Source organism: Mustela erminea, chromosome 3 (genome assembly GCF_009829155.1).
Source record: "Mustela erminea isolate mMusErm1 chromosome 3, mMusErm1.Pri, whole genome shotgun sequence".
Lineage (NCBI taxonomy): Eukaryota > Metazoa > Chordata > Mammalia > Carnivora > Mustelidae > Mustela > Mustela erminea.
Window position 1 is genome coordinate 135,437,124 of NC_045616.1, and position 15,426 is coordinate 135,452,549.

Genomic DNA, 15,426 nt, shown 5'->3' on the forward strand with positions numbered 1-15,426 from the left:
CTCTTAAGAAATCTGTGGCTCATCCTTTTATTAATATGAGCAATCAGTCTTTCTTCTGAACAGTAACATCAAAATATCTTGAAGGCTAAATTTAAAGGATTACAAAATACTTAGGAATTTACAGATAATTAACCTCATTTCAAATTATCGTTTATCATTAAAATGGAAATTTAACATAGTTAATTTCAAAGGAAATGTTATGTTTGATTTAGTTATCTTCCACTATGATGCAATGATTATTTGTAATAAAAATGTATGAAAGCATTTGCACATGAGTAATATATTAAAATTAGGAAAGATTTTGTAATTTTTTTCTGTTATGCACAATATATTGCTAAATACAAAGTTTTAATTTTTCAACTATTGAAAAGTACGTCACCTCTTCTGTAAAACCGGGAAAAATTCCATTATTGCTGCAAGGATTCTTGAATATGTTAAGAGCACGCAGGTCTGATTCACTTGATCTGATTCAGTTCCACCATGAACTTATTCCTGTAAAGTGGTTCTGAATCTGCACGTCACTTTTGTCTATCCACTTTTGTTATCAGTCTTCATTACATCATAACCTTCACCTAATGATGGAAAGCCATCTCTATAAAGAATAATTTCAATATTTGGGACACTGATTATCGTTAAGCCCTTTTCAGCACTGGGTGCTATAAGTTTAGCTATCAGAGTGCATTTTGTCCTGAAGAAAATGCATACAAAAAGATACCACAGTTTCAAAACCAACAATACTTGTCATCTAGATGCTGATACGAAAATAAGATCCAGCTGTTAAAGAAATTCTGAACTTCATTATTCTGCTGAGAAAAAAAACTGTATCACTTGCTTAAATTTACCAGTGATAACTGAAAACACTTAAAACAACACAACTGTAGCCAATTATGAAAAATGAAAACATCCTACCCCTAAACTGCAGTATAAACTAAGTGGTTAACTGTCCTATTTCCATCTAGTCTCTTATTCCAAATGACAGTAGGTAATTTACTTTTTATAAGGGTTATAGTTTAAGAATATCATAACATTATAAAAGACATTAGTAGCTAGTCTAGGCCATTCCTCATACTTACTAACATGGAAAGTGGACCTTAAGAAAAGATGAAATAGGCAAAGATGAACAAAGAAACCCCCTCTTTGACAAAAGAAAGCAGGAATTTTCAGCACATGGAGAAGATATTAATGTCTATGATAGGTCAACCCAGAAGCAAAAATGAACAGCCTTTTAAAATTAATTTATGTAATTAGACACTGAAAATATGAGCAAAGGTTGAGCAAAAAGGTCCTTTAAGAATATAATAAAATATCAGGTTACAGAGATTTAAATACCAGTGTATATGAAACTACCCAAAGAAGGGAGAACAGGCCAAGGGACATAATTACCTAGCTGCCCGAAAAGTGTCCTCTATGTGTGGAATAGAGGTTATGTTACATTCTGCCATAACCTAAGTAAAATACTTAAAAGTATTCTATCCCTTTTCTTAAGCTGCATAATGATTAAACAACTATGTTTGTTAAACTTTGTAATTTTACTTATAAGGCATAATTTTTTCATTTCTGGTCTATTGAAAGGAAGCCTCTCTCAAAACAAATATAATACGAAACAAGCTCAGAGCCTATAAAAGAGCTCTTAGTAAAACAAGTAGTCTTTTTTTGTTCCTTACCACGACCAATAGTTGCCAATAATTATAAAAAAGTTCTCAGGGCCATACCTTAGAATGCAGTAAATGTCAATATCATAATTTAGTCCTAAAGTGCAGTGGTTAACTAGTAATAAATTCATTTCAAGGAAATATTTCAATTTGCAAGGGCTGACTATAAAACAACCACTTCAGAAAGTGTTGCTTTTATTTATGACCTCACCTAGGGTCTTAGAGCAACACACCAGACCTTTAATCGTTCCAAAATCTTAATATAATTGCTTATAATATAAAACACTATCCCATCACACGGTGCAGAAACTGAATACAAAATGAGAAGTTTCCAATCACAAGTGTTAAGTGGCACCTAAATTCCAAAGGTATTCAAATAAAGCCACAAAATAATGGGAGCATAGCTTTCAGCAAACAAGTTAGAAATGAGTACTAATATGAGATCTGCAAAACCAGCATTAAGAATTTGGGAAAATACACATACTAAATCATCTAAATCAAACTAAAAATCAGGTAGTTCCAATGAATATTTATTCCTTTAATCCTTATAGTACCAGATACCTCTGTAAGTCAACTTAGAGAATTCAAAATTTTAAGTCAATTCTGCTCTCAACTTTTCAATTAACCTTTGTAGAGCCACATTATCATACATTACAGAGAAAACTGAAGAGAGAGTTAAAAGTAAAATATATACTACAAGTTTCTGAAAGAACAGTATGCTGTTTGCTAAATTTGTTTTATTTCTCCTAAAAAAGTAGCCTAAAATAAGTTTGCTATTATATAATTAACTTCATTTACTACCTTTATTTTCTTGCAACTTTTAAAAGTAAAAATTCGGCTTCAACAAATATGATACAATAAAACTTCAGGAAAGTAAAAAGAAAAGAAAAGTTCACCATATCCTGTTTTTGTTCCTACCAACTATTAAAAAAGCATTTACAAAATTAAGCCCCTTTTTGAGAACAAAATTTCCAAAACACAGATTAAAATGTCATGCAAAAATTCAGTTCTCAAGGCAACTAATATTTCTCAGTCAAGAAATTACAATTAAAAAAAAAAAAGAAAGAAATTACAATTTTATGTTTCTTGCAAAACTGTCATAGGACTCAGGAATTTGGGATTAATACCACCAAGAGAAGTTAAATAATACTGCTCTCTTCATTTGACATGCATATACTTTTATAAGAGATTAGAGAAGGAGATACATTTTGGAACCCATATAGTTATTATTTCCTGAACCCCACATTACTAAACCAAATAAGAACACTATGTATCATTCTTTTTTTTTTTCTTGAAGCCTTACTGTGTATCATTCTTAACATCAATAGTTAAAAAAAATTCCAGTTCCCTAGCCAGTAAAATAAAGACTTTATTTGCACCAACCTATGATCTAAGCACTTAGCAAACATCATCATACAACAATTACTAAATAATGTTTTTTCAGTAATGTTAAAAAGATCTATCATGATAGGAAACATAATACAAATCTTCAACATGCTTCTTAGCCTAGAAACACAATTAATCTAGAAATGATCCTGTCACATAATGAACAAGACCATATACAGAGGGTTCTATCCAACTTTACAAAGTTTTGTTTTATAATTACCAAAAAGAAAGTATCAGAACTATGTATCAATCTGGAATATTTAACTATAGAATTAAAGCATAAAGTATGCTTTGGATTGGGTACTCAAATGTGTATATAAATCAGTAAAGACATCAAATCCATAAATTACATTACTAATTTCAATCACTGATTCATCAGGCTGTCAAGATTTTCAAGAGTTTTGTACATAATATTCACCAAATAATCAATAATTTTAGGGAGTTACTTTCATCTGATTATAATTTTTTATAGAGCACAGAAGAAGCCCATGAATTCATAGAAGGTGTGACACTCCATCCTAACACACTACTCAAATAAAAAAGGGATACTTAACTCTAATCACCAAAAACAAAAGGATCCTTGATCTTTAAAGATTGCTATTTAATATTAATTTAAAATTCTTTCCACAAATTTTTTTACTAAAACAAACCAAAACAAAACAAAAAACCAAACCTAAACTGTATTATTAGGAGATGGCGGGATTGGGAACAAAGTGAAAAATCTAACTGAATAAACTTTTCTTAAATGTACTATTCAAAATAATTCTGTATCAGTTACCCTTATTTTGACAGGAAAAAAAAGTGAAGATGCAAAACTGTACTAACACAACTAATGGAAAATACATGTGATAGAAACACTAACGTTCATTTTAGTGACAAGCACAGATAATATCATTTGATACATAATAGGCGGTAGACCTGTGATACAGAATTATCAAATCTCAGATAATTGTTTCAAATAAAAAATGAAAGCAAGATTTTAACTTCTGAGGTATAAGCATTAGTAATAAAAATACACCTGAAAGACATAATACATTATAAAATATAATGGAAAAATAATGGGAAAAAGAGAGTAACTGAAATAAAAAACCAAAAAACTTTTTCACATTATAATTACATATTTGCCCAGAGTAAATATGTGGAAGTGGTAGTAATGAGGTTAGTTTACCTTTGTCTTGAACTTCTTTTGAAAAGCGCTCCCTTTCAATAGCTGATTCTCTCTCTATTCGTTCAATTTCAGCTAATGCATCCAATTCCACTTCATCATATATAGGTCCCTGTTGTGATACCTGTTGCTGATTCTGTACCACAGAAGTCTGAGGCTGTTTTGTAGCAATTGAAGTGTTCTGTTGTAAAACAGGCACTTGATTTGCTGGAAGGAATGCTGTTTGTTCTTGCTGCGACAAACACTGAGCAGCATTTAGTGGGCGGTTTACATCCTGTGGAGTAATGGGTGTTTTTGAAGTCTGTCCTGGGTACTGCACATTAAAAGGAATATCATTTTCTGAAACATTGCTATTTTCCATACCAGAAAGCATATCCTCTTGCTGGTCCATGTCTGAAGACCTTACACGAGAAAGTCTTAATGTAAGTTTAGTAGAGTCCTTGGATGGAGAACTAATGATATCATACATTGCAGCTTTCTCACTCTGGTCTTTTTCATCCTTGCCTAATTTCATTTTCTTTTGCTTCTTTTGTTTTCTTTCTGGAGAATCTAGCAAGATGTCCGGTGGAACATCTCGAGGTGATGAACAAGGTAGAGGCTGAGACTGAAGGATTAAAGGTGGTCTTGATCCTAGAAAAGCAATTCAACAGGAATGAACAACTGTACTAGTTTTACATTTTCTTACACTGTGCTAGAAATATTAAATAAGTGACAACATCGTAATGCAAGAAAAAAAATTAGGAAATTATCTAATCTCAGCACCTTATTTACAAAATACAAAAAGAAAGTCTAAAGACTTGTCCCCCATAATCTTTTAGTTTGCTCATTGAGAATCCAGGTTTAAATTTAAGTATGAATATTCCATCTTCCAAATCAGTATTATGTTATTTCTATTTCTGTCCCTATAAAATATATTTAGCTTGAAAACAGAAAAGAGTTCATTGTTTCTAAAGATGACACAACACAAATATTTCGAGCAAATACTCTCTATTTTTTCACTTATTATCTAGGAAAACTGACAAGACTAAAGTAAGAATAAGTCTGTCAACTTAAAAAATAGCAAATTAATGCCAGAAACTACACTCAAATGAATATTTACTGGTATAAGAAAAAGAAAGTGGGAACAGTTACAATTTTTAGAATCTTCACTTACTTTACAAAGTGGTGGTTAAATACTGATTTATACCTTATGTGGTGTTCTCTTTCTCCCTCCACTTAACATCAGTTCACATACTCTCTTCAGCCTGCTAATCCTCCTTTTATTAGAAAAATATGCATGTCCAGCAAATATCAAGGCTCATAAAATATCTTCCAGCCCAGATCCCATTAATTTAAAAAATGCTATATGATACAAGGAAGTGGTAAAAATAAGCTAATCAAATGGAAAAATTCTCCATAGATACAAGCTATTAAATGAAGAAAATGCATTGCTATGCTTCAGAAATATAACTATTACATTTCTTATTGTTTAGACTATAAAATGTTTAAACCCACTGAGCCACCTCCAGGCGCCCCCCCCCTTTTAAAATATTTTATTTATTTGACAGAGATCACAAGCAGGCAGAGAGGCAAAATGTTTAAAAACCCATAGGATATTATAAAATCAGTCAGGATGAAAGTGCTTTATTAGAAAGAACTTAAACCTAGACTTAAATTAAGGTCATATATATGTGAGTGTGTGCTTGCATACATAAAATTTTTCCATGATATGTAAATCTGCCCTTTTCAATCAGCAATGTTAATATATTTGAAGTGTGATACAGAAAAATAACTTTTTAGAGAACATATTAGATAAAACATGCAAACGAAGCAACTGACGCAATTCTTTTTTTTTTTAAGATTTGATTTATTTGTCAGAGGGTGAGAGTGAGCGAGAGCACAAGCAGGGGAGCAACAGGCAGAGGGAGAAAGCAGGTTCCCCACTGAACAAGGACCCTGGTATCATGACCTGAGCTGAAAGCAGATGCTTAACCGACTAAGCCACCCAGACGTAGCTGAAGCAATTTACTAGAAATGTTAGTTTGAAGTTATGTCAACAGATGGTGTTCTTAGACAGCTTATATGGGAAGTTAAAAAGAAATGAAAAGGGCATTTTTGGACAATCTATTTTGTCAGAGCTTGTGCAAGGTGCTTTGTATATCAAGTCACTTAAATAATTTACAAGAACCTTGATTTGTATTATCATCACTGTTGTGCAGAAAGAAACATGAAGCTTACAGAGGTTAAGAAACCTGCCCAAGGTTATATAGCTGGCAAATCTGAAAAATTTAAACCCACATTTTTCTAACATCTGAATTACAATACACCACATTGCCTTTGTATTTAAAATTTTTGTGACAAATCATATATATTTTAGAACAGACTTAAAATTCCAGGAGTTCACCAAAAAAATCAAATTAGACTGACAATGCATTTAAAAACTAGTTGGAAAACAACCTCATGAACAGTAGTAGAGGTTTCTGATGAATAATGTGCTCAAGAAGTTGTTCTCAAGTTTTTTCTTTCTATCTAAAGTTATCCAACCAACCATCCATCCATCCATCCATCCATTCTCAAGAGTTAGTTGGAAAAATAGGCTGATTATCTAGATCAACCAGCTATCCCACTGTTACTCCTCCCTGGCAGTCTGAATAATTTCTCACACCTGACAATACTTGTGAGATATGTACCTAACTTTGATGCCTACCCTAAAATAGAGTTATTCTGAAAGTTGCTCTCTCTTTTACAAGCTGAGTTATTTTTATCCCTGAAAATTCATAGAATTCTAGAATAAGAATGGCTCATAAAAGTTCAACTTTCACCCCAGGAAGAATGTGTTCCAACTCTTTGATTAGAGACAATCTGTGAAAAAAAAAAATCTTTATAATAAGAGGCACACCAGTCCATGATTTAGAAGGCTATAATTAGAAATTCTCAGGAATAGAGAAAATTTATTATTAGCTATATCGCAATTAATTACAAAGCTAATTCTTTAACATGGAATACAATATTCTCTTCCAGTAACTCTGGTAATTCAAATTATCATACTTTAATTTTAAGTACTTCTAAAAAAAGCCCAAACTTGGACTTAAATTCAAAATTTTATGAGTCTAGTATACACCAAAGTCCACACAAGGTTCTTTGGAAAATTGAAGATAAAATTCATGTCCATAAGACAGCATAAGTTATTAGAAAAAATATAAACTAATGAATGGTTTAAGAAGATTATGGGAGAAGGATCCACGGAAGATCACCCATTTAACTTAGAACTTGAAAAGATAGGATTTTTTATCTTTAGATTTTTTTCTAAATCTATCTTTAGATTTTTTCTAAATCTAAGAGATTTAGAGAGGTAAAATAGAATGGTCTTGATTTTGACAAGTGGCTACATGAGAGGTGAAAGACAACGTTTTTTCCCCCCTCTCTCCCTTTTTTAAAAAAGATTTTATTTATTTATTTGACAGAGAATAAGAAAGAGCAAGTATGAGGGGTAAGGTCAGAGGAGAAGCAGACCCCCTGCTGAGCTGAGCCAGGGATCTGGATGTGGGCGGGACTCTATCAGGGGACTCCAGGATCATGACCTGAGCTGAAGGCAGTTGCTCAACCAACTGAGCCAGCCAGGCACCGGAGATTAGTGACAACTTAACAATGGCTCAGGACTATAAAGTCATTAAACTAAATTGGAATGGCAAAAAGAACTGGGGGAACAATCTTGAAAATGAATCTGAAATACCAGCTAGACATGAAGAAATTGAACCAAAAATTACAACTTGGGACACAGGGCTGGAGCCAAAGACATTGATTTGGCAATCTGTTCACAAAAGTAATCAATGCTATTACCAAAACTGAAAGTGAAAGAGCGAAGGAGAAAGGTACAATGGGAGATTAAAAGTTCAACAACAGAAATCTTGAGGAATGAGAGAACAGATAGAAGAGCTAGTGAAAAAAAAAACAAAAATGAAAGAAGTATGAGGAAAACCAATGGACTTGATATGAAAAAAGTTTTTTTCAGGAAGGTGGATGATGGGGAAAGCAGATCAATAATTTCAAATGTTTAAGAGAGGATAAGTAGGCTGCTGTTTGAAAAGACCATTGGATTTATCAGTGACAACAATACTGTATATATATCTGAAAACACTATCAATAGTTTACAGGGATAACTACAGGTTTGTTTCTTTCCTTAATAAATGGAAAAATAAAGAATAGTTTTCAGTATCTGCAACTAAGAAGTTTGAGTTCTTCACTCAACTTGAAATAGGAAATGCTAGGGTGCCTGTAGGGCTTAGTTGATTAAGTGCCTGAATTTTGATTTCAGTTCAGGTCACAATCTCAATGTTGTGAGACTGAGCCCTGTGTTGGGCTCCACACTGGGCGCAAAGCCTGCTAAGATTCTCTCTCTGCCACCCCAATTAAAAAAAAAAAATATATATATATATATCTATATATATGTATATAGATATATATATATGTGCATATGAAATGATGATGGAAATTTTAGTTACAATAATACCTTTAGGAGTTCCATCACTTCCAGCAGGGGAGCATACTGGTTGTGGAGACCTCAAGGGAAAAGATGCAGCATTCCTCATTGTTGAAGAATCTCCATCCTAAGAACAGAGTATAAAATTTATACCCAAACGATAGGAGAGGCTTTAGAGAAATCTTAAACAGACCAATAAAAGACATAAACTACTGACAAGTAAAGTGTTGGTATTCAAAAGCATAATTCTTCTGCACTTTCCTGTTTTCTTCATGGTAAATCTTAGAAGAATTGAAACTGTATCCAAAAGAATCAACAGCCTATGCGTGGCAATGAATAAGAAAACTGGTATTACTACTATGCTCCATTTTTTTTTTTTAACTATTTTCTACATAAGGAGCTGTGAACACCCTACCAGACTATAAACGTCTAGAGGGCAGAGTGCACGGTCATCTTTGTTATCCTTATATACATATAACTTATCTGATAATACCACCAAACCTATAACATATAACTTATCTGATAATACCACAAAACCAATTCCAGTATATGGACTATCTTAAAACATCAAAGCAACCTTAAATTTCAGGGAATAAAGTTTTGTGCAAGTCTTAGAGGTAAGAAGAACTATGTATTAATATATAAAGGTTCATTATTTAAAGGAACATTTTTGTGTGAACAAGTATTTAAAAATGAAACTGTATTTCATTAAGAACCAAAATGTCTACATGTCTACAGCCAAGGACTGGCAAACGTCTTCTGTAAAGGGACAGACAATAAATATTTTAGGCTTTGTGAGCCACATGTAATTTCTGTCACATACTGTTCTTTGTTGTTGTTTAAAAATGTAAAAGCCATTCTTAGTTGTAGGTCAAACTACTGGCCAGTTTACCAACCTCACTAGAGACTAAGCTCTGTGAACATAGGAACCACATTGTTCATTGCTAGATTCTCAGACCTGGTATCACCCTTGAAATACAGTAGATACCATTTAAACCATGGAATCAAAATAGGTTATGAAACGAGTTGGGATTGGGAGGCAGACAAACCATAAGAGACTCTTAATCTCACAAAACAAACTGAGGGTTGCTGGTGGCAGGGTGGTTTGGAGAAGGTGGTTGCATTATGGACATTGGAGAGGGTATGTGATATGGTGAGTGCGGTGAAGTGTGTAAGCCTGAGGATTCACATACGTGTGCCCCTGGGGCAAATAATAACACATTAATAAAAATAATTTTAAAAAATCCTGTTCTGTGAAACCCTTAGATAGATATGTTACTTGCAGTTTGAGGGATTAAGCCTCAAGAATACATTTATTAAAGACATACTAAGTGCCAAATAAAGACCAGGTAAATCCCCCCCCCCAAAAAAAAGCAAAACCCCCAAAAAACACAAAATAGGTTATGAAACAAATATTAGCACTATTTTATTACCTCAATGACAACTAATATATTACATACGTCACTACTTAGCCTGTGCACCATGTGTAGGTAGTCGTCACTTGAGCCATGTCTAGGATTATCAGCATGATGATTAGCTGAATTGCCAGACAACGGGCCAGAAACTTTATTATCATGTATGTTTCTCAAACCACCTGCAACAATGGGACTTGATACTGATGCTGAAATTAATAAGAATAAAAACAAAAAGCTTTATAAAAATAAACTGTTAAAATAATGATTGTTCACAAAATATTTAAGCATACAGAAATTAAAGAAAAAATAATATATTGAGCACTCACGTACTCTCTAATGCTTGATCAAATCTTAACACTGTAACACATCATTCCGATCCATTTTTGAAAAGAAAACATCAGATAAGGTTGATGCTTTATGGAGAGCATCATATTCATATACATGCATATTCCTATCCTCTGTTCCCTTCCCCTTACTTCATAAAAAAGTAACCACCATACTGAATTCAGTTTACTCTATGAATATTTTTATGCCTTTACTATAAATGAATATCTTCCTAAATAATTCAGAGCGCTGTTTCACATATAACTTTATATAAATGGTATACTATATGTATGTATATATCCTTCTCTAACTTGCTTTTTATCCATTTTTATATGTAGTATTAAATTCACATATTTTAAGTAAACAGATATATTCTGCTGCATAATGTAAATATTACATAAAAAATGAATATTCCATTCTTACATTCAATGTTTTAATTGCTTCAGTATTTCTGCTGTCATAAACAATGCATATTCTTGTACATGTATATATGTACCTGTATTGTATTCTTATACATGACTTTTTTACAACTGTGTCTAGGAGTGAAACTGCTGGATACGCCCATTTTAATTTTTTTTAGAAGATTTTATTTATTTATTTGACATAGAGAGTGAGAGAGCACAAGCACCAGGAGCAGCAGAGGGAGAGAGAGAGGGAGAAGCAGGCTCCCCACTGAGGTGGGAGACTAACTTGGGGCTCAATCCCAGGACCCTGAGATCATGACCCGAGCTGAAGGCAGACTCTTAACTGACTGAGCCACCCAGGTACCCCTGGATATGTCCATTTTTAAACCTTACTAAATATTAACAAATAGCTTTCCAAATTACTTATGTCCATTTGTACTCCACTGGCAGTATATCAGAGATCTTACTGCTTTATATCCTTGCCAACCTGAGAATGGGAAAGTGTCTGATTGTCACTTTAACTGTTACATTTCCTTGATTAATAGTGAAGCCACACATCTTTTCATGGTCTACTAGCCACTCAGATTTCCTCCTTAACACAAGTCATAAGAAGACAGTCTTCTACATTTTCTTTTTAAAAATTTTCAGTTTTGTTTTTGTCAACTTAGGTCTTTAATCCAGCTTATCTTTCTGTGTAGTTGAGACAGGAATTCAATTTTACTTTTTTCCATATGGATAACTAATTGTCTCAGCACATGGTAGAACTTACAGATAAAACTGGGTATGTTTGGGGCACCTGGTTGGCTCAGTGGGTTAAAGCCTCTGCCTTCGGCTCAGGTCATGATCCCAGGGTCCTGGGATCAAGCCCCACATCGGGCTCTCTGCTCAGCAGAGAGTCTGCTTCTCCCTCTCTCTGCCTGTTGTTCTGCCTACTTGTGATCTCTGTCAAATAAATAAATAAAATATTAAAAAAAAAAACAACTGGGTATGTTTTATCTTCTTCCCTTTTCTTAAGGGAGAGAGAATCTGAACTACTAAAGGATGCATATACATTTTGAATTATGATATTGTCAAAATACTCTCTAAAAAGATTGTACCAATTTATATCCCTATGAAGAATGTAGGAAGTGCAAATTTCCCTGCACATTTGTTGATACTAAGGTATCACACAACTAAAAAATGTTTACTAATAGAGTTAATATAAAATTTTATTTCATTTTAATTTTGATTCACATCTCTAATCAGATAATGTTTTGAAGAGAAAAAAGGGATAAGAGAGACATATGTGGGACAACTGGTGATAAATGAATATAGATTGCATATTAAATGATTGTACAGAACTGTTCTTATTTTTTTTAGAGGTGAATTATTACATTTGGTGTTTATATAACTTCCTTCTTCTTAGCAGATGTATTTAATGGCAAAGAGTTATGATGCCTGTTGATGAAGGGGTTCACTGAGCTCATCTTTCAACTTTTCTACACAGCTAAAATTTTTGTAACATTAAGTTGAAAAAAGTTTTAAATGTTACCTTCCACATACTCTAAATTTCCATATATATATTTGCTTTATTTCTGGATTCTTTTCTGTCCCATTTACCTATCCACTTGTTCCTTCCACATTATATTTTCTTACTTATGATAACCTTAGTATCTAGGTGGAGCTAATCCCTGAGTAACATTTTTAGTTTCTCAAGTATCAGTGAATTTCCAATAATTCTGTTTCATTACTGAACAGGTAAATGTTCAAACTAATATTTCTCTTTTGATTTTGTGATTTCAACTTCTGGAAAAGCTAGGTTTATCTTGTTGAAAAAACAACAATCAGAGTAAAAGTTGACGTTCTTTCCTAGATGTATGAATGTGTATGTGGATATTTCCTTAAGAAACAAATGTGTCCTTTTAACATTTTTCTTTCATTACAGTTAAAATGTTCCTTACACCTTTGTGTGCCAGAGTATACTAATACTTCAAAAGTAACAAGAACATACAAAATACATACATACTCATGTTCGGCACTCTAAATTCTATAATGTTGGAGGTCAAATGTGTGACCTGCCTCCTAATTTTCCCTTAAATTAGTGTATAAAATAGTCTCAACCTCATATTTCATTAACTAGTTTTGGGAAACCAGAAGATGGCGGTTTTGATTGATGACTAAATTAGAAGTCTGTTAGTTAAAACGTTTATGTAAAGAACATTTGACTCCATGCAATATAGAAAAGAATACACTCAGAAACTAAAAACTGAATGAAAATGTTAAAAATTTGCTGTTAAGGGGCGCCTGGGTGGCTCAGTGGGTTAATGCCTCTGCCTTCAGCTCAGGTCATGATCTCGGGGTCCTGGGATCGAGCCCCGCATCGGGTTCTCTGCTCAGTGGGGAGCCTGCTTCCTCCTCTCTCTGCCTGCCTCTCTGCCTACTTGGATCTCTGTCTGTCAAATAAATAAATAAAATCTTTAGAAAAAAAAAATTTTGCTGTTAATTATGGGGGACAAAACACACAAATTTTTGTATTCCCTTTTGTACTTAATTTTCCAAAAAGTGCATACTTTAAAAAAAATTTAAGTATATACTTTATTTACATTACCAATAAAAAATTATTTTAGAAGCCATGACATATGTCCCAAAGCAATTTAACCTTAAAAAGACATTACCAACTGATTTCAACTGAGAACTAGTAATCTAATTCTATAAATATTTACATCTAAGATTATTTTCTCTATCAGCATTTATAGTATATATTATATATAGATATAGTATATATTATATATATACTATAGACTGTATTTAGTCTATAGTAAAATTTTCACGTTATATATCCTCTACCATTTAAAACATAATTCTTCTTCAGCTTTAGTGCTATGTAAGAAGAAAGCCTAATTAAGAAAAATAAGAATATTTCCTATTTTCATAACTAGGTATCTAGTTGTATCTCAGTTGTATAATAACCTAATCCAAAGAATCATAAAACAGGGATCCTTTTACCTCCCAAATGATGAATTTCAGGATAGTGTTTTAGTTTGTATTTTAAAAATCATAAAAACAAAAAATAAATTTGCTGAAATAACAGGCATTCCCTATAAACAAACAACGAACTTCTTACCTTGTTGCATCTGTGGATGTGTTGTGTAACTTGAAGGATGGGAATATGGCATGTATCCTGCAGGGCTTTGTGGGGCATATGGACTAGGCACTGGGCTATTTTGTTGTGGCATAAATCTGTTCCCAGAGCTTGTCTGTGGTGGCACAAACCGGCTAAAACCCCAAATCCAAATAAACAATATTAGGAAATGAAATAAATACGTTATTCCTTGAAATTTCACAGCCATAAAATTTTCCAAACTCTGATTTGTATAAAACAAAATATGCAAACAGTGAATTTTGAAAAACAGAGAATATAAAAATTATTCTTGATTCATAATTTAAGAGTTACACTGAACAATTTGTAAAAACAGGTAATTCATTTATTTTACTTGCATAAAAGCATCCATTTGTTTAAGATAAAGTCATTCTCCCTAAATTCTACTCTATAAATTTTCTTATTATCTCAAACACATTATTTTAATACATTCTTTGTCTGTATGAGTTTAAGTTACTAAGATGATAGTTCAATTAGTATATTAGAACATTTCTGCATCTGACATTTTAAGACAAATGTTCATGTGAATTACTACTTAAGAAGCAAAGCATCTTAATTTTTCAACTAAATATAATTCACCATTACCTAAAGGTATGTATACAGTGTACATTCAAAAGCATATTCATCACAGAAAATAATACTTCATAAAATGATGCATATATTACCTGGAGGGACTATGTGAGATAGTGGTTTGTTGATAATTGGAAGATGCAGGACTACTGTGCATGGAATTCTGAGAAAGTTTATACTGAGACATCATCATTCCTACATATCACATAAAAATGAAAAGCATGTTATTTTCTTTTAATGGTAAAATATCTTTTAAATAATTTAAAGCAACTGCTCTATCACAAACATTCAAAAGTTCTTTCTGTTCTTTCCCTTTTTTGACCCGCATATTCATTTTGAAGAGCAAAATAGAGAAATTAAGTTTCAAGAACAACCAATTTTACCAAAACATCTTTTTACCATGTAACTAATCCAGGACCAGAGACAGAGATTTAATAAAAAAAATTTTTTTTACTTGATTACTTAATGTCTGATCATTTAGCCTTACAATTGAAAAGAACCTTTAGAAGTCACTTTATCTAACCTGTAAACAAATACTACACAATTCCTCCTACAGTTGGTCCTTAGGTGTTTTTTCCATTACATGAACTACTTTATTACAGACATCTCCAGTCTTTAAGGCTTTATTTCAAAGAACCACTTGTTTCACTCATTTCACAGATTTCAGTTTTAAAAAATACTATTTTATTGAGGGGCCCAAAGTTTTGAGTTGCTGCAATTTCCATCTGAATGTTTTGATGTGAAACAGAATGCTCCTATTCCCTCTTCCACAATAATTCTTTGCCACACAGTAAGGATTAAATGAATATTTGATTAAAGAATAAAATTGTGAGGATAGCTTTAAGATTCTCATATTTCTTTTTAAGGTAGACACTGTTCATTTATTACACAAATGACATTTTGTTATACAGG

The 15,426-nt window shown here is 32.6% G+C and overlaps 1 protein-coding gene across 5 annotated transcripts in view; it reads right to left on the reverse strand.

The window, feature by feature from the left end:
* Positions 1–15,426, reverse strand: part of NIPBL (NIPBL cohesin loading factor) — a 204,285-nt gene that overhangs the window by 94,947 nt on the left and 93,912 nt on the right. For 4 of the 5 annotated variants that reach the window (XM_032337587.1, XM_032337584.1, XM_032337583.1 and 1 more), the window contains exons 5-9: positions 14,610–14,709; positions 13,909–14,060; positions 10,123–10,283; positions 8,693–8,789; positions 4,207–4,833 (exon numbers count right to left, since the gene is read on the reverse strand). In XM_032337587.1, the coding sequence (XP_032193478.1) occupies positions 4,207–4,833; positions 8,693–8,789; positions 10,123–10,283; positions 13,909–14,060; positions 14,610–14,709 (1,137 nt within the window). Of the gene's footprint in view, positions 1–4,206; positions 4,834–8,692; positions 8,790–8,879; positions 9,104–10,122; positions 10,284–13,908; positions 14,061–14,609; positions 14,710–15,426 lie in introns of those variants that run through there. The other variant, XM_032337586.1, reaches the window with a different exon arrangement.